General features: G+C 36.3%; 3 protein-coding genes across 4 annotated transcripts; 1 reads left to right on the top strand and 2 right to left on the bottom strand.

Moving 5' to 3' along the window:
• Positions 1-251: 251 nt before the first annotated feature.
• Positions 252-8,738, top strand: cdc42ep1a (CDC42 effector protein (Rho GTPase binding) 1a). 2 transcript variants are annotated; one of them, XM_026276764.1, is made up of 4 exons: positions 252-407; positions 2,608-3,047; positions 4,002-4,817; positions 6,686-8,738. In XM_026276764.1, exons 3-4 carry the CDS (start codon positions 4,364-4,366, stop codon positions 7,294-7,296), a joined length of 1,065 nt encoding a protein of 354 aa, XP_026132549.1. In that variant the 5' UTR covers positions 252-407; positions 2,608-3,047; positions 4,002-4,363; the 3' UTR covers positions 7,297-8,738. The 2 variants fall into 2 exon arrangements, with proteins under 2 accessions (XP_026132549.1, XP_026132550.1); XM_026276765.1 differs by having other exon boundaries at positions 3,887-4,817.
• sh3bp1 (SH3-domain binding protein 1) lies at positions 8,463-18,036 on the bottom strand. Its single transcript, XM_026276763.1, has 18 exons — positions 17,835-18,036; positions 15,692-15,734; positions 15,438-15,542; positions 14,718-14,794; positions 14,503-14,614; positions 14,343-14,419; positions 14,116-14,203; positions 13,253-13,321; positions 12,679-12,763; positions 12,457-12,593; positions 12,206-12,317; positions 11,708-11,789; positions 11,542-11,622; positions 11,310-11,423; positions 11,114-11,211; positions 10,230-10,335; positions 9,867-10,135; positions 8,463-9,787 (listed from the first exon to the last, which is right to left on the bottom strand). Exons 1-18 carry the CDS (start codon positions 17,879-17,881, stop codon positions 9,507-9,509), a joined length of 1,983 nt encoding a protein of 660 aa, XP_026132548.1. The 5' UTR covers positions 17,882-18,036; the 3' UTR covers positions 8,463-9,506.
• A 2,411-nt stretch (positions 18,037-20,447) lies between these two features.
• pdap1a (pdgfa associated protein 1a) lies at positions 20,448-24,907 on the bottom strand. Its single transcript, XM_026276762.1, has 6 exons — positions 24,677-24,907; positions 24,230-24,312; positions 24,037-24,105; positions 23,058-23,179; positions 22,822-22,973; positions 20,448-21,520 (listed from the first exon to the last, which is right to left on the bottom strand). The coding sequence occupies exons 1-6, from the start codon at positions 24,687-24,689 to the stop codon at positions 21,486-21,488; spliced, it is 474 nt and encodes a 157-aa protein (XP_026132547.1). The 5' UTR covers positions 24,690-24,907; the 3' UTR covers positions 20,448-21,485.
• Positions 24,908-25,716: the final 809 nt, after the last annotated feature.

Genomic DNA, 25,716 nt, shown 5'->3' with positions numbered 1-25,716 from the left:
GTATTTTAAATATATTACTGTTTTACTTGGGATGGCATGGCCCCAAAGTGCTGTTCAAAAATACATAAATAGGCCCAAATAAAAACAGCTTTAAGCGTCATATATATAACATTTCAACACTTAGCGCGCGATAAGTAAGTTTAAATATCTGAAAACTGAAAACAAGAGCTATACAGACTCGTGGCACTGAACACACTGGGAGCATGGAGTTGGAAATGCCCGCCCCCCGAATCTCCCCCGACACTGACACTGACACGGGGCTTCACACTGACCGCTGCCTCTCAAACTGAAGACTGTACAAAAGAGAACGGTTTTATGGTGCACTGCGGGATCTTACCATTATGTGGAGATAAATCTCATTCAGCGCTTTTTGGGGCATGATAAACTTGTATTCATCAACCCACGAGGTGAGTGGCAGACTACTGGTTTTCTCAATTGTCACTTTAAAGACAGATTATTTTTGTCTCAACATTTTGAACTGAGTGTGTCGATTTATTTAAACTCATACCATATTAAGTATGCTAAATTCGCGTTAAGTGCGTACTATTAACAGCGTAACTAATGTTACTTCTTTAGTCAGCAAGTAGGCTACCCTATGGCATAAAGAGAGACTAGTCGTGTGTTATTGTGTGCATGACGGAGGAAACCTAATCTGTACTGCTGTAAAATTAGTATGCGCGCTCCACTGCATACTTACACTTCATGCCCGTTATGAGCGGCGGATTTGGATTCATTTTATTCTTTAGGATATATTAATTTAACTAGATGTTGGAATGTAAAGTTTATATACTTGTTAATGAGCTTAATCAAGATTTGGCTTTGGTAACTGATCAGGAAAACATGCACTTTCTTGCAAATCTACTTTTGTATGTTAATTGTACCTTTAAAAAGTGAATAAACTAGGATGGCATTTCTATGAAGCAATGAAATCCAAAGTTCACACATGACTAGATCAGTTTACTGCTACAGTAAGATTTTAGTTCAGCAACATTTATCTGTCCTTGTCCTGTTTAGTTAATCTGATTTGTCAATGTAATTTTTTTTAACTGATAATGTAAATGTACTTTACATTAAAGGGTATTGGAGGCCTGTTAACTAGTATTCATTGTGCCACTGTGCTTTTTAGATTAGGTAGTTGTTTAGTAGATAGCAGTTAGATTGCTAATAATAAAATATATATATTTATAATTTATATAAAAAAAGTGTAAATAAGATAATAAAGGGAGTTAAGACAAGAGTAAAGCAGACAGAGCCAGCTGCTGTAGATTTTCACACAAAACCACTGAGATTGTGTTTCATTGGTGGTATTTTCCATAAGAGACTAGCTCTGCCAGACGGTCATGCTGAGTGCTCTGAGTAAAAATAGGATATGTTCAGATGATGAAATGAGTATATTTGTAATCATGATTTACGCCTTGGCAGCCCCTTTCTTTCTTTAGACTGTATGAGATGAGTGAAAAAAAGCGTAGGTTACTGGGTGAAAAGGAAAAATGAGGCCTTATCTTGAATGTTTGTTCACCTAGTTAGTGTGTAGCCTAGCTGATCAAGAGGTAGTTTCAGGGGACTGAGAGAAATATTTTAAGAAACGCCTTTGAAACCATTTTTCAGTTTAAAAGAACAAATGTTCAGTCGGTGTGACTGATGTTCAAATCACTTATTTGAATGACATCATATGAATCTGCATAGGACAGCTGAAAAAACCAAGTCAGACAGATCAACTTCTCTGCCCACATGAAGGAAAGCCAACAGTCCCGCAGAGAGAAAGAAGAGAAAAACCCTAAACATGTTTCCAATCTGGGATGTGGGTACTGTACTGGATGTCTGTAATTGACAGAGATGTTTCCCCCAGGAATGCATTCACACACGGGATCTATTAGTCTGCGGTTTATGAGTTGACGTGCGCATCTACTCTCAAACAATGCACAGACATAATTGTTTGCATTCACTAAAAACTGCTGCAAGAATTATGAGACAGTGTGTTTTCGGTTTATTGCTGTTTGTCATGTCAAGAGGCAGCAGCAGCCCTGCTAAATGTCAGTTTATTAGTTAGTTATGTTTCTGTTTAGCACATTAAACAACTTATGCCACCAACCATTCCCATTTCTCAGAAGATTTTTTGACCAATATTGTTTCACCAATACTTACTAAAAATACTAAATATAAATACTTTAAAAATGAATATTATATACACTACCAGTCTAATAATTTATTCATTTAGTAACTAATTATAATTTAGTTTTTTATGTTTTTGAATGAAATCTCTTATGCTTACTGTACTGTTTAATGTATTTACTATATGTTAATGCATAAATAATGCATATAAGATTCTATACACTATTTCTAGGTCACTAAAAAATAGTTTTACTGATCATGTGAACTTTTCTCTACAATAGATCAGAAATCCTAAGTTAAAGGACAAACATGAAATTCATATAATTTCTTACTTCAAATAATTCTTATTTAAGTCAAATTGTCTTACTGAGAATATCATTAGTACTGCAAATATGTATTCAATTAGAAACATATTTTCACCAGTGGTCTTAGACCTTTGGTCTGCTTTGATCGTGATCTGTGTTACACATCCACCTGTTTCACTCTCTCATACAGGACCTTGTAAAATCTTGTTGATTTTACAAGAACCCCTTCGAACTGGGACGCCTGAGTGGGATAAGCCAGCAGAGGGGGATTTTGGGTGAAGGAAGAGAAGAAGGATTAGGGGCTTATCCCGGACATGACCAATCCTTAAGGAGCCTCCATCAAGCTGTACTATTGCCCAGATTATTACATTTAATTTATTGCCTCTTAAAGACCCTTTATCTCCCCCGGGAGATTCCTGGTGAGTGGGCCGCTGGATTTGAGTATCTTTAAAAACAAAGGATCAGGAGGAGAGGCGGGTGGAAGTGGAGGAGCATGGGAAGATACATGCAGGGATAAAGCAACAAGCCTCCCATCCGCCTTACACTTCAGCAGGGTGCAGGGCAAGGGTCACTGAATGAACTTGGATTGGGAAAGCATTCGATCAAATTGATTACACAAATCCGATTAAGGTATGTGTCTTCTGTACATTTTCAGCAGTGTAATATTAAATATTTTAGAATTAGGTCCAAACAGCAGAATGTATATGATTAATGACCTGACAATAATCAGGTAAAAGGTTGGGCTAAATAAATTGTGCTTTTCACACATGGTAAGTCTTTACTGGTAATTTGGAATAAAAAAAAGCAACAAGTGTGTTGTGGTTTGATGGAATGAGACATGAGACTTCACTCCTTTTATAATGATTCTCACGACTTTAACTACAGTCAAGCACAAATGAAAAGTCTGAACTCACCCAAGATCAAATAAACTTCTAATAAAGTCAGGCTAAGTGTTGTTATGCTCATTTTTATTAGCTTAACTGTTCTTTATTATAGTTTACCAAATGTTTTTATCTATTAATTGAATGTTTTTGATATGGAAAAAAAAATATATATATATATATATTAAGAAAACTTATTTTAATAAAAATAGGGCTACTTTTTTTTCAAACTTACCGTCATTGTAAAATGTATTTATTTATTTATTTTTGCATTTAAAGTCTGGCAGTGGAAGAATTCTCTGGTAAATGCACATACTTTGGTAACACGATAGCCTTAAAGTGAATGACCGAAATACCGTACAGTGCAAGTGAATGACTGAGGAGTCAAATCTGAGTTTAGGCAGTTAAAGAGAACTACACTCAATAAATCAAAACAAGACTCATTAAAAATGTATTCATAAAATGTATATACATTTTTACAGCAAAAGTTGATAATTAGTGTAGCGTGCTTATGCCCATGTCTCTATATTTCTTTTTAGCAACTGAATGATTTACAGATATTTTGTTAATATTTGCATCCTCCAGCAGCAGTCTCTCTGGACCTTACTAAAGAAGGAGCACATGGTTTCAGTCCTAAACCACAAAGATATCTGCACCCCGAGCTGAATTTATTTCTGAACTGATTTTTCTTTTTTTTTTCAAGAAGCACAAACCCAGAACAACTGTGAAGCCCAGAATCTTTGACCACATATGCAGCAGAGGTTTTCAGGAATTGGAGTCATGCATATTTTCAGCTCACATTTATCTTCACAGAATCTTTCTGGATATGAACAAAGACCGATGGCCAAAATGGGACATAGCTGAATGCGTCTGCCTTTTGAGAAACTGGGCAAAAGAAACTTTCCACTCAACTGCGGTTGTTATTCTGCCGAGATATTTTAAAGCTTGAAGGGTGATAGGTGTATAGTTTGCTTTCTTACAGTGTTCTCACCATTTTATAAAAAAAAAAAAATTGTGGATATTTTCTTTCTGACTGGAAATTTACAGTTTATACCCAGAGAAGCCATGAACTTGGGAAAGCTCGCTGGCCTGAAGGGCCTTGTTTCCCACTCCTCAGGAAAGCGTCGATTTAAAGGTGACCTCACCCCGGACATGATCAGCCCCCCATTAGGTGACTTCCGCCACACCATGCATGTGGGCCGTGGAGGGGACGTGTTTGGGGACACCTCGTTCCTCAGCAACCACGGTGGAGCAGGAAATAACGCAGATGGAGACTCCTCCTCCACTTCAGAGAAGAATGAGGGATTCTTCTCCCGCACGCTTCGCCATGTCCGCAAGACCCCCGACAGGCCCCGCGGCGGCTCCAAGGACCTTTCGCCACCACCTCCACCCATTTCTCCAATCATTAAGAATGCCGTTTCCCTCCCCCGGCTGGACGTGGACTCACCCAACGGCTGTCCTGTCAAAGTGCTTTTCCCTAGTCCACCCAAAACACCTGAGAGCTCCACATACTTGTACGGTGAGTCCGTCAGTGTTCACCTTTGTCAGATTCAGATGTAGAAGTGAAGTTATGGGTGTTTTGTGTGTGTACAGAAGTCACTCCAGAAAGCAGGGCTAATGGAAGATACTACAGTCACTACAGTGTGAGATATCTAAGCTTCGAAAGATCAGGACAATGAATGAAATCCTTATAAAACTTGGAAAGATCATGAACGTTTCCATGATGAACATCATTTTATGCATTTTTTTTTTTGTAGCACAACATCTTGATGAAAGAACAGCATCTGAAAGGATACTTGTTTCAATGCATTTCCTAATTAATTCAGTTCAGTTTGTTCAGCAAATTGTTTTGTAGAAAGCAGTAAAAGAAGATATAAAACAAAATATTACTAACTAAAATGTTTGTTTACCAAACGAGATTAACTAATATAAAAATTTGTTCCACATGGACACATTAAATTGATCAAACGTGACTATCGGCACTGATTGGGACGGGTGTCCCGAGATCGAGTCCAGGCTCATGGACCTTTCCGGATCACACTCCCTCGCTCTTTCTCCCACTTTACTTCCTGTCATTACTCAACTGTGCTAAAGTAAAAGCAAAAAAAAGTTACTGTTAAAGATATTTCTGATAATACAAAAGACATTATATTCACCAAAATATGTTGAAAAAGTATTAATAGCAGTTTCCACAAAAAAAGAACAAATGATAAATAAATCAGTATACCAGTATAAATATATAAGTGTCTTTATAAAATTTTACTTGAGCACCAAATTAGCATATTACAATGATTTCAGAAACGATCATGTGACACTGAAGACTGGAATCACAAAATAAATAATATTTAAAAATATAAATTTGTTATTTATAATATTATAATATTTCATAATTTTACTGTTGTATGTTTGGTAGTGTAAATAGCAACTGTAACTCATGCATGTTTTGTCTAAATGAATCATGTTTTTTTGCTGGTTTTCTGTCCTTCGGGGAATCATGAGGAAGATCAAACCGAAGTTGTTTGATAAGGCATCTAAACACCTGTGGCAATCCCAGACTCCTCAGAGCCAGACATTACAGCGCATCGATCAGCGTCTGCCTCACCCATTCAAATACCTCAGACATGCCTCACAGAGAGCCTGTTCAAAAACAATCCCCCTGCATGCTCTGTCAAAAACACACACACACACCAAACACAAACCCAAACGGTCTGATTAGTTTGATTATCAATATATGGAAAGTTTTAGTAAGCGAACCTAAGTGTTTAATTCAGCTGACCGGATGACTCACTGAAGACTGAAGGCTATAAAGTTGTTCTGACCGGGAGCTATGAATGAGATGTTTCAGCGCTGAGCGCACATCCCATCTTAGAGCCCTGTTTTCAATCATGTGAAGAGTTTCTGGATTCACAATCTTCCCGTAATTTGTAATCGCTGCCCTTTCTGTGCCAAGTGTGCTCTGTTACAGTGCTCTTTGATCAGAATCACACATCTTAAAAGGACAGTTCACCTCAAATTAAAATTCTGTCATCATTTACTCACATTCTTTGTGTTGTTCCAAACCTGTATGACTTTCTTTCTTCAGTGTAACACACACAAAAAAGATATTCTGAAGATAGTTTGACCTGTTTTCATCTATTTAATGAAAGTCAGTGGGATCCATAGTTATATGGACACATACACCAAGACATAAAGGTGAGTAAATGACAACAAAATTGTCATTTTTTGGGTGAACTATCCCTTTAAGGGCATTCAACCATATGGCAGAAATTATTAGCTTTTTATGCTGCAGTCCAGGAAGTGCTAAATGCAATGTACTGGCTCTCACTGCCCTCTGTTGGTCAAACTCACAAGCAGGAACAAATTAATTCTTCCCTCTTTGTTTTGCAGGTTTGGAGTCTGGCTTTGTAACCTTGCCGAGACTGTCCCGCACTGAGCGTCCAGCCCAGGGCAGTTCTCCCTCAGCCTGTCCACCTGAAATCCACAAAGGCTCGCTCACGGACATGGTTCTCCCGTCCTTCCCATGTTCAGACTCCATCAGTCCTTCAGACTCCATGAACTCCTTCACTCTTGATCTGGGCCCTTCCCTCATGTCTGAAGTCTTTGCCATGATTGACAGCCCTATATGTGAAAAAGCCGATCCCATGAGTGAAAAAACACAGTCCACTGATGATAACTCTGAGGTGGACTCGGACGCAACCACGTCCTTGGTGGACTCTCTCCTGAGAGAAGACGATGACGGTAGGACACGGTTGTATGGAGGAGAGTGGAAGCATTCAGACTTTGTAAATGGTGAGTCACCCAAAAAATCCATGATGGGGGATCGGATGCGGTCCTTCTCTGTTGAGGATCATGGTATGGAGCCGGAGAGTTTCCAGAGGGCTGCTGATGTGCTGGCACGTCATTATGGGAGTGGAGGACTCAGGAATACAAACAGCAACAACTCTCATAGAAGAGGACCATACAGCTGTCCTGATGAAGAAGAAGAAATCAAAGTCTAACACTATAGTCCAAATCGTACGGCACCTTTAAATGGAAAGTTCAGCCAAAAAAAATGAATGTTCGTTCATAAACTCCTCCCCCTCATGTTGTTCCAAACCTGATTCTTTGGCGATATAATAAAAGGAGTTGCACAGAATGCCACTTTTTTTCATTATAATAAAATGATTTGAATGAGGGTTGGGCCTATCAAGCTCCATAATCATAAAAAAAAATAAAACACCATGAAAGTATTATAAATGTAGTCCAGAGTTTTCTGGAACCATATTAATGTACCGTGAGGAACAGACCAAAATTTACCCAAACGTTATTATTGACTTCTGATATTCTGTTCTTCTGGGCTGTGAACTGAATCACTGAGTCACTCCAGCACCAAATCATTTCTGGTTCAAATTTGAACGAATCATTCAAACTGGTTTTCTGTATTGGATAAACATTGAAAAATGAAGATAACACTGAAAAGATAAGGAATTTTTTTTCAAGAACATGACATGCCACAGACAACTAAGAAAGATGTCGATGAATAACAAAAATAATGAATAAGGGATATTCCACCCAAAATGGAAACTCTGTCATCATTCACTCACCCTCATGTCAATCGAAAAACTGACTTTCATTCTTCTGTAGAGCAAAAGAAGGTATTTAGAACAATGTTTCATTTGTTTTTGTAATGTTACAAGTACAGCAAACAATGAAAGTCGGTGGAGTTCAGTGTTTTTAGGCTTTTTCACTGTTCTTCAGAATACCTTAGTTCTGCAGAAGACCGGAATGCTTGGAAGGTTTAGAGTGTGAGAAAATGATATCAGGATTTTACTGTCTCATGCCTAAAACATTAGCTTTGATCCAGGGAAATAAAACCTGCCACAGCTAGCTATACAATGGTAATATGCCATTAAAATATACAATATTTCAATTTACAGTATTTAGATTTCAAGTAAACCTCTGTCATATGTAATGTACAGTGATACCATGTATAATACAGACATATACCTGCTAGCTATCTTGTATCTAACTAGCTCATATTCCCATTGTGAATATTGTGTTAATTATTTCTTGAGAAACCAGCGAACAAGACGAAGACCTACTGGTCACTGTGATGCACCAAACTGTGATCTACTTTTTCACATTAGTACGAACAATTCAGAAAAAACAACAACAACAACAACCATATTGTCATGTTTCTTTCCTTTATTACATGATAAATATCTTAAGATCAACACATTATGCAGTAATAGTATATGATGTCCACCAGCTTTTATCAATGTATTATGAATTTTCCTTGAATTTAAGTTTTGTTTGTTATGACAAAGGAGTTGACCTCTCCATTCCCTTAATCACAATATAATATTTACATACTGTACGTATGTGCGGCTTTGCATAAGACTTTTACAAAATAGTAATGTATGTTTCCTATAAATGTCAACAATAAAGATTTCATTAAAAGAAGCTATGAACAACATCAGCCTTAAATGCTTTAACAAGTGTGAGCATGCTTTTATTGTTATGGCGCTTCAAATGTTATGCTTCAGAATAAGTTTATATAAAAATAGCTAATGTGAAGCATGTCAGAAAGCCCTAAAACTAAAACCAAAGGAAGTCAGATTACACTACGTTGTGTTTGACAGTTCTTAAAACTGTATCTCTAAAGCAGTCATAAGGTACACTTCTGTTCAAAGGTTTGGGATTTTATTTTCATTTTATGAAATTATTATTATTTATTTATTCAGGATGCATTAAACTGATTAAAAGTGACAGTAAAGATATTTATAAATATAAAACAAATGTATTGAAACGTCATTCATCAAAGGAGCAAATATGTGACTGCTTATTATCCACAAAAATATTAAACGGCACAACTGTTTTCAAAATTGATCATGCAAAATGTTTCTTGAGCAACAAACCAGAATATTAAAAGGATTTCCGTAGTATCATGTGACACTGAAGACTGAAGTAATGGCTGCTTAGAAGTCAGCACAGGAATAAATTACATTTTGAAATATATTAAATCGAAAATGTATTTTATTTAAATTGTAATACTATTTAAAGTATTACTGTTTTAACTGTATTTTGTTCAAATGAGCATACGAGACTTCTTTCCAAAACAACCTTTGAACACTAGTGTATTAAAACACTGCAGGAAAAAGCTTAACCAGAAGATACTGCACTTGAGAAAGCAGGTCTTAACAAACCAGTCGACTTTCCTTTCCAGGACTCACTGTGCCGGAGAGGAGAGCTGCTTGTTCAGGGCTTGGGGTGGTTGTGGAGGAGGAACTTTAGGTCTTTTGCCTTGTGGTTTCTTTTGTGGTCCTCCTTCAGGCAACGTGGGCAATGGAGCTTGGGTGGTTTCGGGTGAAGGCGGTGGTTTTATTTCAGAGCCTCTCGGCAGAGGAACAGAGAACGCTCTCCTCTGGGCTGCTGGGAAAAGGCCTGCCTGGTTCAGAGGAGGGCCTTTGGCAAGGTTTGGTGCCTTATGCTGGATAAAAGATCTCCTTGCTGCAGAAAACAATTAGAAATGTAGCTTCTACCACAGGAAGACACAAAGCACAAAAAGCATCTATGATCACCAACATACGTTTATATGGAGCAGTGAATTTCAGCGTGGGCTCCTTGGACTGGATGGGCAGCTCCTGGGTTGGCTCTGATTGGCTGGAGCTCTGTATCTTAGCTTGCGATTGGCTGTGGTCTTGTACCGGAGTATAATGAGGAAGTGCTGAAGGCATGTGATTCTGTGTAGGCGGTTGAGCAATTGGATTAGAATCGATGTTGTCCCACACAACAGCGTCACGGTTCACCTGAGATTTCACAACAACCGTCACCCCAAGGTCCTCAGATGATGCCGAGCTGAAATAAGAAGCACAAGAAGCCAAAACAAAATAAGACTCTTGAAACTTAAGAAGTCTTCTGGAGCTCAAAAACTACAAAGGTGGTTGAGTACCTGTCAGTTTTTGATAGGGATGGCCGACCAGATGAGAAAGGGGGAGAGAGTAAGATGCTGTCAGAAAGAGGTCTTTCGGGCAGTTTTGGGACCTCAAAATCAACATCTGAAAAGAAGTTTGTGTAAAAAATATTTAAACTTAGAATTTCACAGGATAAATTGCTTTGCACTTCAGTATTTTAATTCTTTTTTAATACCTAATACTTAAAAAATAAAATATAAATGTCCTTATTACATCATATTACAGCAAGTGTCCCCAAATAGTTTTCATGAGTTCGTGAAAAGCTAAAAAATATTCATATCCAATGAAACAAAAAAAATTAAGGAACAGGGTGGCACAATAATCACAGTATGGTGATTATCAAAACAAATTAAAGATTTAATTAAATATCTAAATAGTCTTATAGCCTACTTTGGGTTTCAAAGCAAGCGCTTTTGGTTCACAGCAAATGAACTCCACCTACACCTGTGCTAAGTTCACCTTTTTACCCATTTGTATAATCTAAAAAGAAAGTAGATTGTAAAATTGACTCGACAAAATATAGAACTTATTATGCTGTCTACACTGGATGCGGAGTGGTGCGACGTGACAAATTCCCGACAGAAAACTGCGTCTGAGTTCTATTTATGACGTATTGACATACATTTCAAATGATTTCCAACAGTCGCTTTGTCGCGTCCAGTTGCGGCACGACACGACAACTGTCGCGTCCAGTGTAGACACGATGTAAAAGGTTTGGCGTTTACAAACAAAAAAATGGTTTGAGAACCCCTGCATTAAAAGATGAACAGAAATTAAATTCTGGATTTAATAATATCATTTATTGCTGTTTTCACCTCATTTAAAACAACAATGAACCATCACTTATGTAATGTTTCTGTACCTTCAGGGAAGAGGCTCTTGGAATATTGTATAAGGGGCTCTATGACCGTCACAACTTGCACAGAAGAGGCAGATGCCATGTTCAGCAATGACGTCTCTCTGAAAAAAAGAAAGACAGAGTGACAAACCAGTTTTAGGAGATTACATTTTAAATGCTTAATTTAGTCTAGATTTGTGGTTGTGTGTGCTATACTGACTCCTCACAGCGAGGCCACAGTAGATTAGGCCCCAGCACTATGGCAATATTACTGGGAGTCATCTTGTTCACCGCTTGCTGCTCTGACAAGTGTGACAGGAACTGGACAAGGTATCTGATGGTGTGGCAATAAGTCAAAGATAGACACACAGAGTTGAATGTGAGGTGTGAAAATGTGCATTCATGGTTTGAGGTGGATATACAACATTCAGAGTTGAAACTCTATAACATACCTGAGGTTGTTATAGTTCTCTGTGGGGAGTTTTTGCAACACTATCCGCAACTGTTTTAATTTTTCATCCATTTCTTTTTCTCTAAAAAACAGATATTTGAAATGATTACAAATGGTAGCTTTAACATCACTGATACAGAAATAAATGAGTGCATGGACAGGCTTACGCTGCAGCTTTGAACCAGTCATTATAAAGCTCAGATGTCATGAGCGGTTCAGGCAACTCTCTCAAGTAACACTTAAGAGCACCTGCAAAGACGGTCCAAACAAAACAAGAATAAATATTGGTATACCAATATATCACACAGATGTTTAAGCTGCACTGAATCATTTTTAGACAGTCCCTATTAACTGTTAGTGTATGAAAATATCAGCTCGGACATTCTGCTGAAGTTCTTCTTTTGTTCTCCACAGAAGAAAACAATACAAGTTTGAAACGACATGAATAAATGATGGCTGAAATGTTCCTGTTATAGACAATGAGGTCCACATCTGGGGGATTTTATATGATGCAGTTTGTCACCTCAACCACATATCGCAACCACATTCAGAATAACACAGTGCACTTTTCCCATTATTGTCAGCTAATGCTAATCATCAGCTAATACTCATACAAACAAAGTTTCCATCACATAAAATGCACAAAATAAGTTGCTATGGCTCACCTGCGACAGCATGTGGGTCATAGCTGAACTCATTCTGGTCAACAGTCCCTGAATCCAGACAGCTTTTCAGTTTTTTTACAACAGATGCAGCAGCTGCTAGCCTGAACAAACCCTAGATGAGAATTGTACAGTTAGATAGTGAGAGATTGTTTAGATGAGAGTGGAGAAGTGAAACCGATGATACTGGGCATGCAGTTATGTGGGAGTGTAATTATCTGCGTGTAAGTGCAGATGTTGATTTTAATGTGCACCTCTTCCCTGAGTCCTGTACGTAGCAGCATGCTAACACACTCCTCGATAGGGACAGCAATCTTTCTTCCACAGCTCTCAAGGTGAGACAGCAGAGGCTCTCCAAAAACTTTTTTCTCTGATAAACTAAATTGGGTCTCTTCAAACAGACAAATATACATTTCAAAATCATAATAATGCTGCTGTCCGATGTTTTAATCACTGTTAATAACCCTTTTCCTCACCTGTGTGGCTGTCTTTGAGCTCGGTTATGTTTCTTTCCAGGAATTCATATGAAACCTTGTGATATTCAGCTTGTAGTTCTAGAAGCTGTCAGAAGGGTGAAAAAAGAAAAGAAAAAAAAAACATTTAAACATCTTTTTTCAATTTACTTATTGAAAACATTCCAAGGGGTCATCCTGGGACAACTTAATGGCAATAATAAGAGAAGAAATGCGTATAATACAAATAAAATACAATGAATGTTACAGACAGTTATATAGGGCTAACACTAAGTCTAATGAAAAATAAAATGAAAAATACAAATTAATAAATATTTATTTAAAAAAATACAGATAAGGTATAGAGTTTTTTCACTTCGTTTTTTACTAGTATTGACTCCTAATGACTAAAATCGAATCACTGTAATAATAAACATTTTATAATGTTAATGATGATAATGATCAATGGTATCTTGTGTAATATATGAGTAAAAAAGGAACACAATTCTGACACAATATTGGTGAAAAAGGGCATTTCTGATGAGACTGCAGGGCTGCAAATGGTTGAGAAAGAGTAAGTAAGGACATAGGTACTCACACGGATGAAGTAGCTTGCATACTCATCTTCTTTAGTGGCAAAATGATAGAGGTCTGCAGAGTACTGATCCTGAGAAAAAGAATATGTGTTTTTTTTATTGATTTCCTTGGTGTGCATTCCTAGAAAATTCAGAGATCTCTTCTGATGAAACCCCATATTTCATGTAGACTTAGCCAACCCACAAATATGTTTACTGACTCTTTTCACAATTCATTGTAACATACTTTTTTTGACGATTTAAACAGCAGAGAAAGGAAATGAGATAATAAACTGATTTGAATTAGATTTGAACAAGTGGTAAAGTTTCAGCTGATAGCCAAATGTTATTTCATCATAGAAACTTAAAGCACCCTAGTTTAGTAAAAGCACCCTAGGTTATAACAATAAGAAGAGAACCACTTTCATGGTTCTTGTTTGAGATCAGCTAGCAGGAAGTATTAGGTTATACAATGAGAATGACAAAATATAGTCTGACCATGACAGCTCTCAGAATAGTTTTAGCACATTATATATCTCTATGCTAATGAATTTATTCAAGTATGGACTTGCTACTTCCAGTAGATATACAAACATGTTGCTGAACATGTAAAAAATGCTGCTGCATGAATAGGCATACAGTACATAAATCCCATAGCAGATCTAGACAGGTGGAGCTGGGGGAGGTGGAGGGTTCAGAGGAACTCAGCAAACACTGAACCAGACTATTTAAAACAAACTGGTTAATTAGGTGCAGAAACAGGCCAGTCAGCTTTTACCATGTAGTAAATCATTTGATTCCACCATCTAGAGTTTCAAGACTGAACTAGATATTCAAATGGCCACAATAGTATATAGTGCAGAAACTGACTTTAACCAAGCATAACCTTTATAGACTCCAGTCTTTTCCAGGCCTCCTCTAGATCCTCCCGTAGTCCGTCTTGCTTGGCCTGTGGGCCTGTGCTGCCCTGAGATCTAAAAGTGAGACACAGATTATGTAAATGTTCATGACGCAATCTTCATAAAAGAGGATCGTAAAGATATGAATGTGTGATTTACGTTGAAGGACAAGTTGAAACATATTTTGGTCATAATGTTCAAAAAAGAAAGTCACCTGACGCGAGCGTTATTCCAGTCTGTTGTTAGTTTAGCAAACTGTTTCTTGTTTTTCAGGATCTCTGGCAGGTCCTCCTGCATGGATAACATCGGTCATGAATGAGTCATGAATACTGGCTGTTTCAGTTCATATAGTTTGGTAGTAAGAAAAAAACTACCTCACTGAGCTTATTCAGAGGCACAAGAACCTCTTTTTCCAACTTCATCTCAAAGTCAGACAGAGTCCTTGCCAGGAAATTTTGCATGAAGCAACACATTTCCAAAACTTTTCTGCAGGAAAGTTCAGGTGTGAAAAGGGTGTACTTCCAAGGCAACTCTGCTGTATTGTTTATTCACACAATGTTAAAACATAAAAAAATATACAAATATTCACCTTATGGAGGAATCGCCATCAAAATCCTTAAAGCTCTCAGCCATACTGACAGACAGCATCATGAGGGGTAACTTTTTCTGTAAATAATCAAAGTATGAATTTGTTAGAAATTCAGGAAGTATTGAATGGCATGACTTCTGATAGTTCTGCTTTAGAACTATATATTTAAATTAGTTTACATGGGTGTCACAGTTAAGTGGCAATGTAAAATTATTGTCTAAATTTATGGCACAAGACAATATCCAAAGGAAGAAGAATAGAGGGCAAAGCTGAGCAACCTAAGCAGATTTTCCACACTGAATCTTGTTTAAAAAAGAAAAAAGATTCTTGGGAAAAAAGAAATTGAAGGCCTGTATTTAGCACTCATGAGCAGCTGCCACACAATCAAAGCATATCCAAACCTTTTCAATTCAGACATAATCATCCACATATACAGACAAAACGAAAACCTCAGAAGACAGATTCAGGGACTCTCCATCAGCGATTTGGGATAAGGTTTCTTAACAAAACGGTAGGCCAAGATAAACTATTGGAAGAAATCCCACCTCCATCCAGTGTGATGGTGGTTCATGTAGATGATCTTCACAGCCACAGCAATTCATCATGTGACCATTTCATTTGTCCTTTTGAATGTTACTTATTTTTCATCTACAGCAATCTGCTTCAAAATCTCATCCAACACACTTACAAAGCGCATGATTGAATAGGGGGTCAGCTTACCATCCGTCTCTCTGGGTCCAGTCCCTGCTGACTCTGCAGGCAGCCTACCAACTTCTTGTAGATGATCTGGGCAGCTTTCTTTGCTGGCTCCACACGCTGTTCAACCTTAAAGCAACAAGATGGAGCATACATTTTGATATTTATATTCAGTATTCATATTCTGCTAGCACAGCTTGTGTGTATACAGGCATCTCAAAAATTGTGCCACATGCAGATTTATTAGTTGAGGTGGAAAAGTGGTGGAAATGCCTCACCAAAACAAGATCATCTGAGAGGAGATCAGTTGCATCCTGTGACCTGCATTAAGGAAACATTTACCTTGAACATTACATACTGTACATAATACAGATTTCAAGCTATATGATGCTGCAGCTGTGTTGATATTTTGACCAACAGCATCACTGTAAATGTAATATTGCTTAATTATAAGACACAAGTTATCTACTGAGTAAATTGGTATGAATTGGTTCAGTGAATGTTTCAACGACTCACACGTGATGACCGTTTTGTTCCTCAAAGAATCAGTGTTTTTGAACAATTGACTTTGAATAAAGACAGTGGCTGCATCTGAATATGCTTCCCTACTATTTAGTAGGTGAAAAACAGTATGTGAAAAGTGAAGAATGTCCAAAACAGTAGCCAAAAAGAACACCTTACTATCCCATAAGGCCACGGGAGAGTATTAGTGAATGACAGTGATGCTGGTGTTGATAGGTAACGTGATGATAATAGCATGACTATTGTGCTACAATGGGATTCCATTCCTACTACACATAGTCTTATACAGAGTTTATGTATTTATTGTTTTAATGGTCACAAAGTACTATGTGATTTTTGACGCTTCTGAATCAGTGAGTATAAACAAATCCATCGAATGAATGATTCAATGACTAACTTACAAAGAGAGACACTTTTAACAGCTACTCTGAATCACAGACTGACAGTGGTGCATACAGTGAGAAATCCCAGTTTTGTTGTACGGCAAAAAAACTCATCCTGATTAAGGACTGCATCCTCTATGCTATCACTTTTCCTTATTTCCTCCTTGTTTTACCTTGTACTTTTCTGAACGGTGGTAGAAACGCATTACTAGCACTTCTCATGTTTATTGCATCTGCTGCAGGAATAAATGCAAATGTAAAATTTTAAATCAAAAGAAATTCAAAAGTTCAAAAGCAAAAGTTTGTTCAACTGCTGTGACCCAAAGCAGCTAAAATTAAAATTAGAAAGTCAAGGCTGCTGTAAAAAAAACAGGCCAAAGTGGGTAGAGGGGAAGTGGACTGTAGGCTGAAGCGCAAACCATTTTACTCTCTTGCTTTTAACCACAATCAGTTGAGCAGCATGTATGAGTAGATGCACAGAACACAAATTCTAGCCTAATATATCATCAGATGAACTGTGTCATTTCCTACATTTGCAACAGCATCCAAGAACACGAAAAAACACGAGAAGCCATTTTTGTGCGGCTGAAGTGGTGACCGGTTCATACTGCGATTGCATCAGATATTCTTGTTATCTCTGTGTTTTTAAGTCTAATCAGTCTGTGAAGAGGATATGACATTATTAATCTTTTCTACATTATAAATTTACTGTTAAATAAAAGTATTATTTCTTTTTAAATCGCTAGCTTTGGCATAGGGACCAAAACAAGCACATGAAGTATGTGGTATACATTTTCAGCTTCACGGGTCACACAAAAAATTTCATCAGTGGTATTGTCTCTACTTTGAGTCAGGGGTTAAGAATATATTAATATTCTGTTAGGGTCATATCAGTCCAGACTGCAAGACTCGCATCTTGTTCTGTGCAACATGCAGATGTGCTCTCCACCCTCTAAACTAAAAAAAAATGACACCTTTTATTACGACCTCGTTCAACACAATCACTTAATCACTGTCATGCTTGTTAGACTCTACATAATAATAAACATGTGTGAAATATGTCAAATTATATTTAAGCTAAGCACAGAGAGCGTAAATGTCAATGAAATCTAAAAAAATCGAATATTGTCTGTAATAACTGTTGTACACATCGTTTACATGACATTTTATGTTGAGGCTTGAACAAGGCTTCAACCGAAATAATGTAAGAAAGAAGAGCTAAAGTTATAGACATATCAACTAATGAATAATTGTACTGTTATCGAATTCATGTTTTCACCACAACAGATGATGAAACAAACCACCTGCTTCATATCAGACTACCTTACACCACAAATGTCTCATATACGGAGAAATAAAACAGCTATTGATAATATAATTTTTTTTGTTTTGTTACAAAAGATAAGTAAGTATTCTGCATAAAACAGTCTGTTTGACACTTGTAGTGTCATTCCAGTAAAACTGTCACATAAAACAGCACAAACATAGTCGGAAAGCAACAAATGAAAGTACTTACTTCCCCCCATTTCCAAACTGTTTTAAGATGTTAAACTGCTTTAGCATGATTGTGAAGAATCTGTCGCCTTCAAGTCCTTGTTTCGTACATGCAGATCAATAGTATATTCGTTTCATTTGATAAAGAATACTGCTCTCTGAAGTCAGTAAACAGGCATGTCATTCAGACTCGTGTCATCAACAGTCTCAACTTGACTGTTTCACATTTGTGACTCAGAGAAAGAGGAAGTTACCAAATGCACAAGAGGAAAGACATTTTCATATCATGCTGTGAAAGTCATGAAGTCCTCTCTGAGCCACAGAGAACACTGAAGTAGATTTGCACAGCACAGAGAATTCATTTGCTATGTGTTGTATATATACAACTGCCAGGAGTGAGGTGGATGGAGTAAGAATTTTTCTTATAGAAAGAGAATATTAATAATAAATGGACATATTTACTTCTGTATACATCTGTGTTAATCGTAAACTGGGTAGTTGCCTCACAACTTTGTGGCATTAATTAATGTTCCTTTCATTCCCTTACCTTTAGTAATCAAGTGTCCATCACATTACAACCACTTGATTTGGCTGTTCTAAAGGTGTGTAAAAAAAAAAATCACGTTTATGGTCCATGGGGTCATATTGATCCCACATTGAAAATGAATGGGAAAAGTGAAAATAATATATATATTTTTATTAATTTGTCAAATGTAGTGAACCCAGTATAAATCTGAAATGTTTTACCTTTTTATAAAAGCCTGGATCTAGAGCACAAATACAAATTGGAACAAATATTCTATCTCTTGCACACACACACAGACACACACGTGTGTGTAACTGCAACAGAGAGCGTTTTATAGAAATTGGCAAATAAAATCAACAAAACTGGCATAAATCTGAAAGATTTCCATACATAAATGACGGACTGAAACTAAAGCACAAAGGCAACATGGAACAAGCATGTTCAGACACAGGTGTCTGGGGCATTTTTTTGATTTTGGCAAATAAAATAGATAATGCACAACATAAATGCACAACAGTGTGAATGGGTAGACATAACACACACACAAGAAACATGAAAGGCAGCTAACATTAACAGGTTTTCGTTTTGATGACAGAACTGCAGCAGTATGATGAAAACATGTCACAGTTAGGGTATAAAAGTGGCTGTCGGGGTCCTGCACTCAGCTCATTCTGTGGCAACACAATAGCCAAAAGGTACAGGTTTGTTTTTTATTGTGTTGGTTTTATTTACTTTTTAAAATGAATGTCTTGAAAATGAAAAAATATAATTTGTGATAATTTTCTGAAATAAATGGTGTGTGATTACAGTCATGTCTTTTAGTGGTCACTTGTTACATTTTTGCAAATTGATGTATAATAATTAGAAAAAGCAAATTATTCAAAATATATCAGACAACAACAAAAATAAATACAAAAATACGGATCTGTAATGTATTTTAGAACGTTAAAATATATTCACAAAATATATATCATAAAGATGTGAGAAGTTGAAGCATCAAGAAATCTGAACTGAAAATGAATGAGTCCCTAAGGACCTCTGCTGGATACATGTAGTCATTGCACTTTACTTGAACTATGAACCATAGTTTTTTTCTCTAACCAGATGACAGTATTATATCCCCAACACATAGTAAATAAAAAAAGATATATAGTTTATCATGTAAAAAAAAATATACATTTCTTTCTCTCTGTAAACGTTTGGGGTCTATATGACCCTGTAAACTCCATTTGATGGACGATTACGGGTTAAAAGTGCACTGTTTGTATGAGCAAACAACAGGATGTGAAAGATAGGTGAAAGGGGAACCGTATTTCTTTTATTTTTTATAATTATAATTATTTATAACATTTATGGTGGAGTGTCACAAAAGATCACCTTGGGAAACACTGTGGCTATTTGACAATGAACTGAAACCAGTGGAATGTGTCAAGTAAACATGCAATGGGGAATTGAGCCTCCTACAGGAAGAAAAATACAATATAGTTTTGTAATATATGTATGTATAAATAAATAATTCATGGCATAGTGGCTCACGCGAACCGTGATTAGTGATTTATTTAGGCAAACTAAGATTTTTGATTCGCTGGAGTCAGAACATTATATTAAAAACATATGATTTTAAATATTTAAATACCGCGGATATTAAATACGATCAGATATTTACATAAAAAGCTATTGATTCACTTTAGAATAAATAACTACTGCTCAATTATACACAATATTGAAAACTGGAAACATATATTAGTGTATTGTAAAAACAGGCGCATATCATTGGTCCTTTTACGTCACCGTGGAGAAAATCAAATGATCTCTAAGAATACGTGAATAATTGATGAATGTGATTAAAGTGGGTCTAAGCCTCTCAACTATTTATCCAGCCTCTGGATTCTCACCCTTAAGATCATTCATAGCCTTAGAATAAATATACTACATAAAATGAACTTTTAAAAGAATGAAAAAAAAAAGAAAATACAAAAGAAACTTATATTCACCTAGCTTTCATAATTTCTTTTTTTTTTTCAAATCTCAAGTATCACTACATTAATAATGTGAATTAAATATCCCTGTGATGAACTGTAAAAGTGTTGACTGACAAAGAGAAAACACTCATTTATTCATCAATTTATTTATTTGTATACAACAAAGTTTCAAATAAGGAATTCCACTGATTTCATATCAATACCCCATGTAAATACTTATTTCAGTACTGGTGAATGCTTTACAAATGTTAAAATACTTTGTAAATAATTGTGTTAAAGAACTGGGAAAAAATTGCACCATGAGCATCAACAATGCAATATTGCTTTCCTTAAATGGTCATGGCAAATCAGGTCCAAGCAATGGGCTAAAGCATAAAACTCTCCAAACTAATATGAGGACACACCAGTGAGTCTGGTAGTGAAAAACAATGGTCCCACCTCAAAAGAAATGGAAAACCACAGTAAAGGGGGATTACAGAAGATGATGTGGTGAATGCAGAGACAGTTAACAGAACCAGTTACTTTAATACTGGCCTATTGATAGCTATGCCTTTTTCTGTGAGATCGCATTATATTGTGTTTAAGTACTTGAAAACATGAATGATTTTAAATGATGTAACCTGCAGCATTAGGTTCCAGCATGCCCTGATTTCACAAGGTAACGACCAAAATACCCTTCTATTAACCTTTAAATGACTACAGATGCATTTCGCACTTAAACGGGATTAGGCCACAAAGATTGACAAAAGGCAGTACAGTAGAAGGGCTGATGTTGTGTAGTTAGTGTTTGACTGTTCAAAACTACAACCGGTTTCATTCTTCCCTATCGGCTCACTTAAACACACCTGCAACCTTACCTCACTCTTCCATAACATCCCAGACTTAATGGTGATAACATCATAGAAATGCAGAAATTGAGAGCAAACTCCAGCAGCTTTTGAGTCTGAGCACAGTGAAAGTGTCAGAGGAGGGATAGTTTGGTAGAATTGAAAATTAAAAACCCAAATCCAAAACCTCCCATTTGACTTCCTATAAAAGTCCAAATCTTCCAACCTTGGATGGATGGAAGGATGACATCTACAGTTTCCCCTGAGCGGTCTCCTCTTAATAACTAGTCCCCTTCCCTCCCTCCCCAGAAAACCCCTGTCCTGTGATGATGCTTGGACTAGCGTTTCGATTTTGCCTCTTCTGCTTCTTTTTCTGAAAACAAAAACAAGCAAAAAAAGTATTATTAGTTATAAAAGGGATCGTTTTTTTGGATGTACCAACCGTTTAACTAGTCCATTAGTATTATCATGAGGCGACATACCCAAAACGATAAGAAAGTTTGCCCATAAACTACAATGAAAACACATTTAACTAAAATTCTTTGACACACATAAAAAAAAAAAAAAAAAAAAAGATATATATTAGGGCTGTCAAAAATAGCGCGTTAACGACGTTAATTAGTTGTTTGTCGTTAATTACGTTAAATTTTTTAACACATTTCACGCATGCGCAGTGTGACAAATTATTTAGGTCAGGAAAGTCTCGTCGATCTCTGAATTCTCAAGATAGTAAAAAACTGCGGCAAGCGCTGCGACGAAAACACAGAAGAAGCTTAAGGTTTTACCCCAGTTACTCTCAAATACATTCATGTCAATCTTGATAAACAGAGACGACTTTGGTAGTTGATACGCTGGAGCTTCTTCCTGTTATAGCGTCCTGTGTTTCACACTGCGCATGCGCAGAACGCCTACATGCAATGCAGCGAAAATTACAGCTGTTTGGAAAAGCATTTGCATTTTTACTTGGTTTTACTGGCACTTGAAGCCTTCAGAACGTGAAAATATCGATCCTAAAGTATTGTGGCAGAGCAAATGAACACCTCCCAAAAACAAGAGTGCCCAGAGTGCAGAGGGTGCATGTTTGTGTTTCTGAGTTCATTCTTTCGAGTTTCTCTATGCATAATTTCATAGATATGTGGCTATATTTAACCACTGGTTCACATAAAACCCTTACACTATCTTTAGTTAAATGGCATGGTTTGATATAGTGCTCAGGTAAATTTGATTAAGTAAAATGTTAAACTTTTGAAATTCAGAAAAAAAAAAGAACCACACATTGATGAATCAATACATGAAAATTATGCATCTGTGTCCTGTTATTTATCTTTTGGTACGTATTTCAGAAAAAAAAATGGTTAGGATTCAGGTGTAATTGCAAATAGTGATTAATCATGATTAATCCACTGAAAATTCTGATTAATTTGATTAAAAATTTTAATCATTTGACAGCCCTTATATATATATATATATATATATATATATATATATATATATATATATATAGATAGTGTTGGCATAACTGGGACAACCATCGGATCGTCTCACTGAATGGAAACGCTGCTTTATTCACAAATGTTTTTGTGATATTCCAGATTTGTGCACAAGTTAAATTAGCAATTTTGAATGGAAGCCTAGTTATTAGTTGATGTCTCATTAGAAAACATATCAGCTCACCTTTCCTTAACTCTTCTCGCTTTTTTGCCGCATCCTCCCTCTGCTTTTTTATAATGGCCAGCCTGGCCAGGTCTGCCCTGGCCTGGTCCGTCTTCCCCTCTAGATGCAGCTTCATGTATCGCTCCTTAGCCTTCTGCTTTTCAATCTCCTCTCTACACAAGGAAACACATAAAGCAAGCAATAAAACAACAGTTTATTTGACTCTGAGGTTCTCAAGTATATGTTGTCCCACATACCTTTCCCGACGTGAGAGCTCTTTAGGTGCATTGACATCGATCTCCACAACCTTCTTACTCTTTTGGGAGACCCGGTTCGGATTCTCGATTTCAATCAGTCCTTCTACACCTCTCCTTTTAGGCTTTTTCGAGAGAGAACGAATCAAGAAAATAAACTTCCTAAATCATAAATGGCCCCTGCAACACTATCACCATCTTACATGAAACGAAGAATTTCTCTAATAACAAATTATCATAATAATGTAAAGTTTGTTCACTCAGAAATGAAAATTCTCTCATCTATTACCTACCCTCGTGCCATTCAAAACCCACGACTTATATTCATATTTGAAACATGAATGAAGATGTTTTCAATATTCTCTTATGATTTTTTTCCATCCATTAAAAGTCACTGTAACTAAATAGCATTAAAAAGTTAACGCATATGAATCCTTAAGAAAAAGCAGTTCCAGGATTTCTGAAGAGATGTGAGCACGTAATATAATGAACAGATTTCATTTAGACCTTTATTCATAAATAAACATTAAATCAACACACAAACACAGAGCACATCAAAATAACCTAAACAGCAGCTCAACTGTCCCTGCTCAGGCTAATACACTAGAATAAACCTCTTTGGTTCTCATGTAAAGCCAGTTTGAGCTTATGTTTATATTTGATGTACTGTATGTATGTGGGTTTATAGGTGAATCAAAACCTAAATTAAATTGGTTAATCAACTGTGTCTCTTCCAAATACTTTGATTAAAACACTTGTTTCATTTGGATTACATTTAAAATGTCTTTATAAATATTTTATTTTTACGTTTTGGTTGTGTAGAATTCCAGTGGAGGAACAGAAATCTCCCAGGTTTCATTAAAAAAAAATATATGTGTGTTTCAAAGATTATCCAAGATCTTACAGGTTTGAAGCAAGGGTGGGTAAATAAGATTTTTCCTTTCTGTGTGAACACAAAGTGAATTTAATTGTGATTTCATACTTCTTCATCACTGCTGCTCTCCTCTTCAGATTCTGATGAACTTCCACTTTCAGCCCCTTCTTTTTCTTCCTAAGACCCAAATGTATCAAAAAGGAAGTTTCCATTATACACATTGATGCTCAGCAAACATCCCCTTCACTGCATCACTTTCAGGAGTGTTTGCGTGACAGAAGATGGACACTTGTACACTCACCTTTTCCCTCTGAGCCCGCATCTGTCGATCAATCTCCTCGGGGTTGCTGAACTGCTTCCCACGGCCCTTATGGTTCTTTTTGCCTGGTGGGCATGTTAAATAAAAATTACATTAAAACAAAAAAAAAAAAAGTAAAAAAAAAAAAATGATAATAACACTACATGCAGCGAAGTACAACCATAATTAGGCTAAGCATGAATAAGAATCGTCGATGAAGCTGTAACGCTTCTGTCCATGTGGCTGCATTGGCCCAGCACGGCCTGAGGACTGTACACCGTGATTTAACCATCATAGAAAAGCTCTAAATATTAATAATAGTATCATCTAGGACCATACATTTACCTTCACTTCTAATTTCCCTTCCATAAGTGTTTGTACTACAATACTAGCTCTGGCGGTAGAAGTTACTGGAAGACATTAGAAAGCGATCAAGCACACGATACTCACCTCCTCTCGGCATCGTTGAAACACTCTGTGAGACGATGAAAACCCTCAGGGAAAAAAATATATTATGTTTGGTCCTAAAATTAAATATACCCGAAAAGACTGAATAACTTTAATGTGTTCTGTGAGCCTTAAATATGGGGTATTTTAAAGTAATATGACGCGACCTCGCCGAATCAAAGTGATACTGCTGAACGCACTATTTTGCCGCTTCCTGAGAATGACGTCAGGCGAGGCGACCGTACTGTTGATGATTGACGGCTGGGCTGGCCAATCAAAATTCCAAATAGTTTCTACGAAAGAGGAAGTTGGCCGATGCGAGGGCATGATCTATCACGTGTTGTATAACGTTTCTAATTCTCAGTGTTGTTTTATTAGTTTATATATCTTATTATAGAATTATATAATGATATTGCTTATTATGTTATATTTTTTATTTAATAGTTTTTATATAAATATATATTATATTATATTATCTTTATTTGACCCTAATCTTAAAAAAAGAAAAATATTTACTACCTTTGTAATCTTTTTGTATTCTATTTTTTTTATTTATTATGCAATTTTGTGTGTGTAAATATGTATGTATGTATGTATGTATGTATGTGTATATATATATATATAAGACCTCTAACACTAGCTTGCTCTTTTCTTTTTCTATTCTATCTGTTTTCTTTTTATTTATTATATAATTTAAAAGCCCTTGCTACATGTAGTGTGTTAAGTTAACTGAGACTTGTTATAGCACTTATATATCAATTGCACTTTTTGTTGTTTTTGTCTTCCACTGTCCTAATTTGTAAGTCACTTTGGATAAAAGCGTCTAAATGACTAAATGTAAATGTATATTATATATTATTATATATAATTATATATTATAACTATATTATAGTTGCAGTTTTCATTTTAACGTTTTAGGCGTGCCTGTCACTTTGAATAGTTATATTATCTTTCTTTTAATTTAAGTTTTACTTGTATAGCATTTAGTATTAAAGCTAAAACTTATTTGTGTAAGCTCCCAAGACAACATTTCTATTGTCCCC

The sequence above is a fragment of the Carassius auratus genome, chromosome 12, assembly GCF_003368295.1.
Source record: "Carassius auratus strain Wakin chromosome 12, ASM336829v1, whole genome shotgun sequence".
NCBI classification, from domain to species: Eukaryota; Metazoa; Chordata; class Actinopteri; order Cypriniformes; family Cyprinidae; genus Carassius; species Carassius auratus.
The sequence above is the reverse complement of the archived record's forward strand: the minus strand, read 5'-3'. Positions and strand labels throughout refer to the sequence as shown.

Excerpts from the sequence above, each read along its gene's own strand:
- cdc42ep1a (XM_026276764.1), top strand. The coding sequence starts at position 4,364 with ATGAACTTGGGAAAGCTCGCTGGCCTGAAGGGCCTTGTTTCCCACTCC. Across the intron at positions 4,818-6,685 it reads GAGCTCCACATACTTGTACG|GTTTGGAGTCTGGCTTTGTA; the intron begins GTGAGTCCGTCA and ends TTTGTTTTGCAG.
- sh3bp1 (XM_026276763.1), bottom strand. The coding sequence starts at position 17,881 with ATGCTAAAGCAGTTTAACATCTTAAAACAGTTTGGAAATGGGGGGAA. Across the intron at positions 11,424-11,541 it reads GAGAACTATAACAACCTCAG|ATACCTTGTCCAGTTCCTGT; the intron begins GTATGTTATAGA and ends CCACACCATCAG. Across the intron at positions 9,788-9,866 it reads ATTCACTGCTCCATATAAAC|CAAGGAGATCTTTTATCCAG; the intron begins GTATGTTGGTGA and ends TGTTTTCTGCAG.
- pdap1a (XM_026276762.1), bottom strand. Across the intron at positions 24,106-24,229 it reads TGCGGGCTCAGAGGGAAAAG|GAAGAAAAAGAAGGGGCTGA; the intron begins GTGAGTGTACAA and ends TTTGGGTCTTAG. Across the intron at positions 22,974-23,057 it reads GAGCTCTCACGTCGGGAAAG|AGAGGAGATTGAAAAGCAGA; the intron begins GTATGTGGGACA and ends TTCCTTGTGTAG.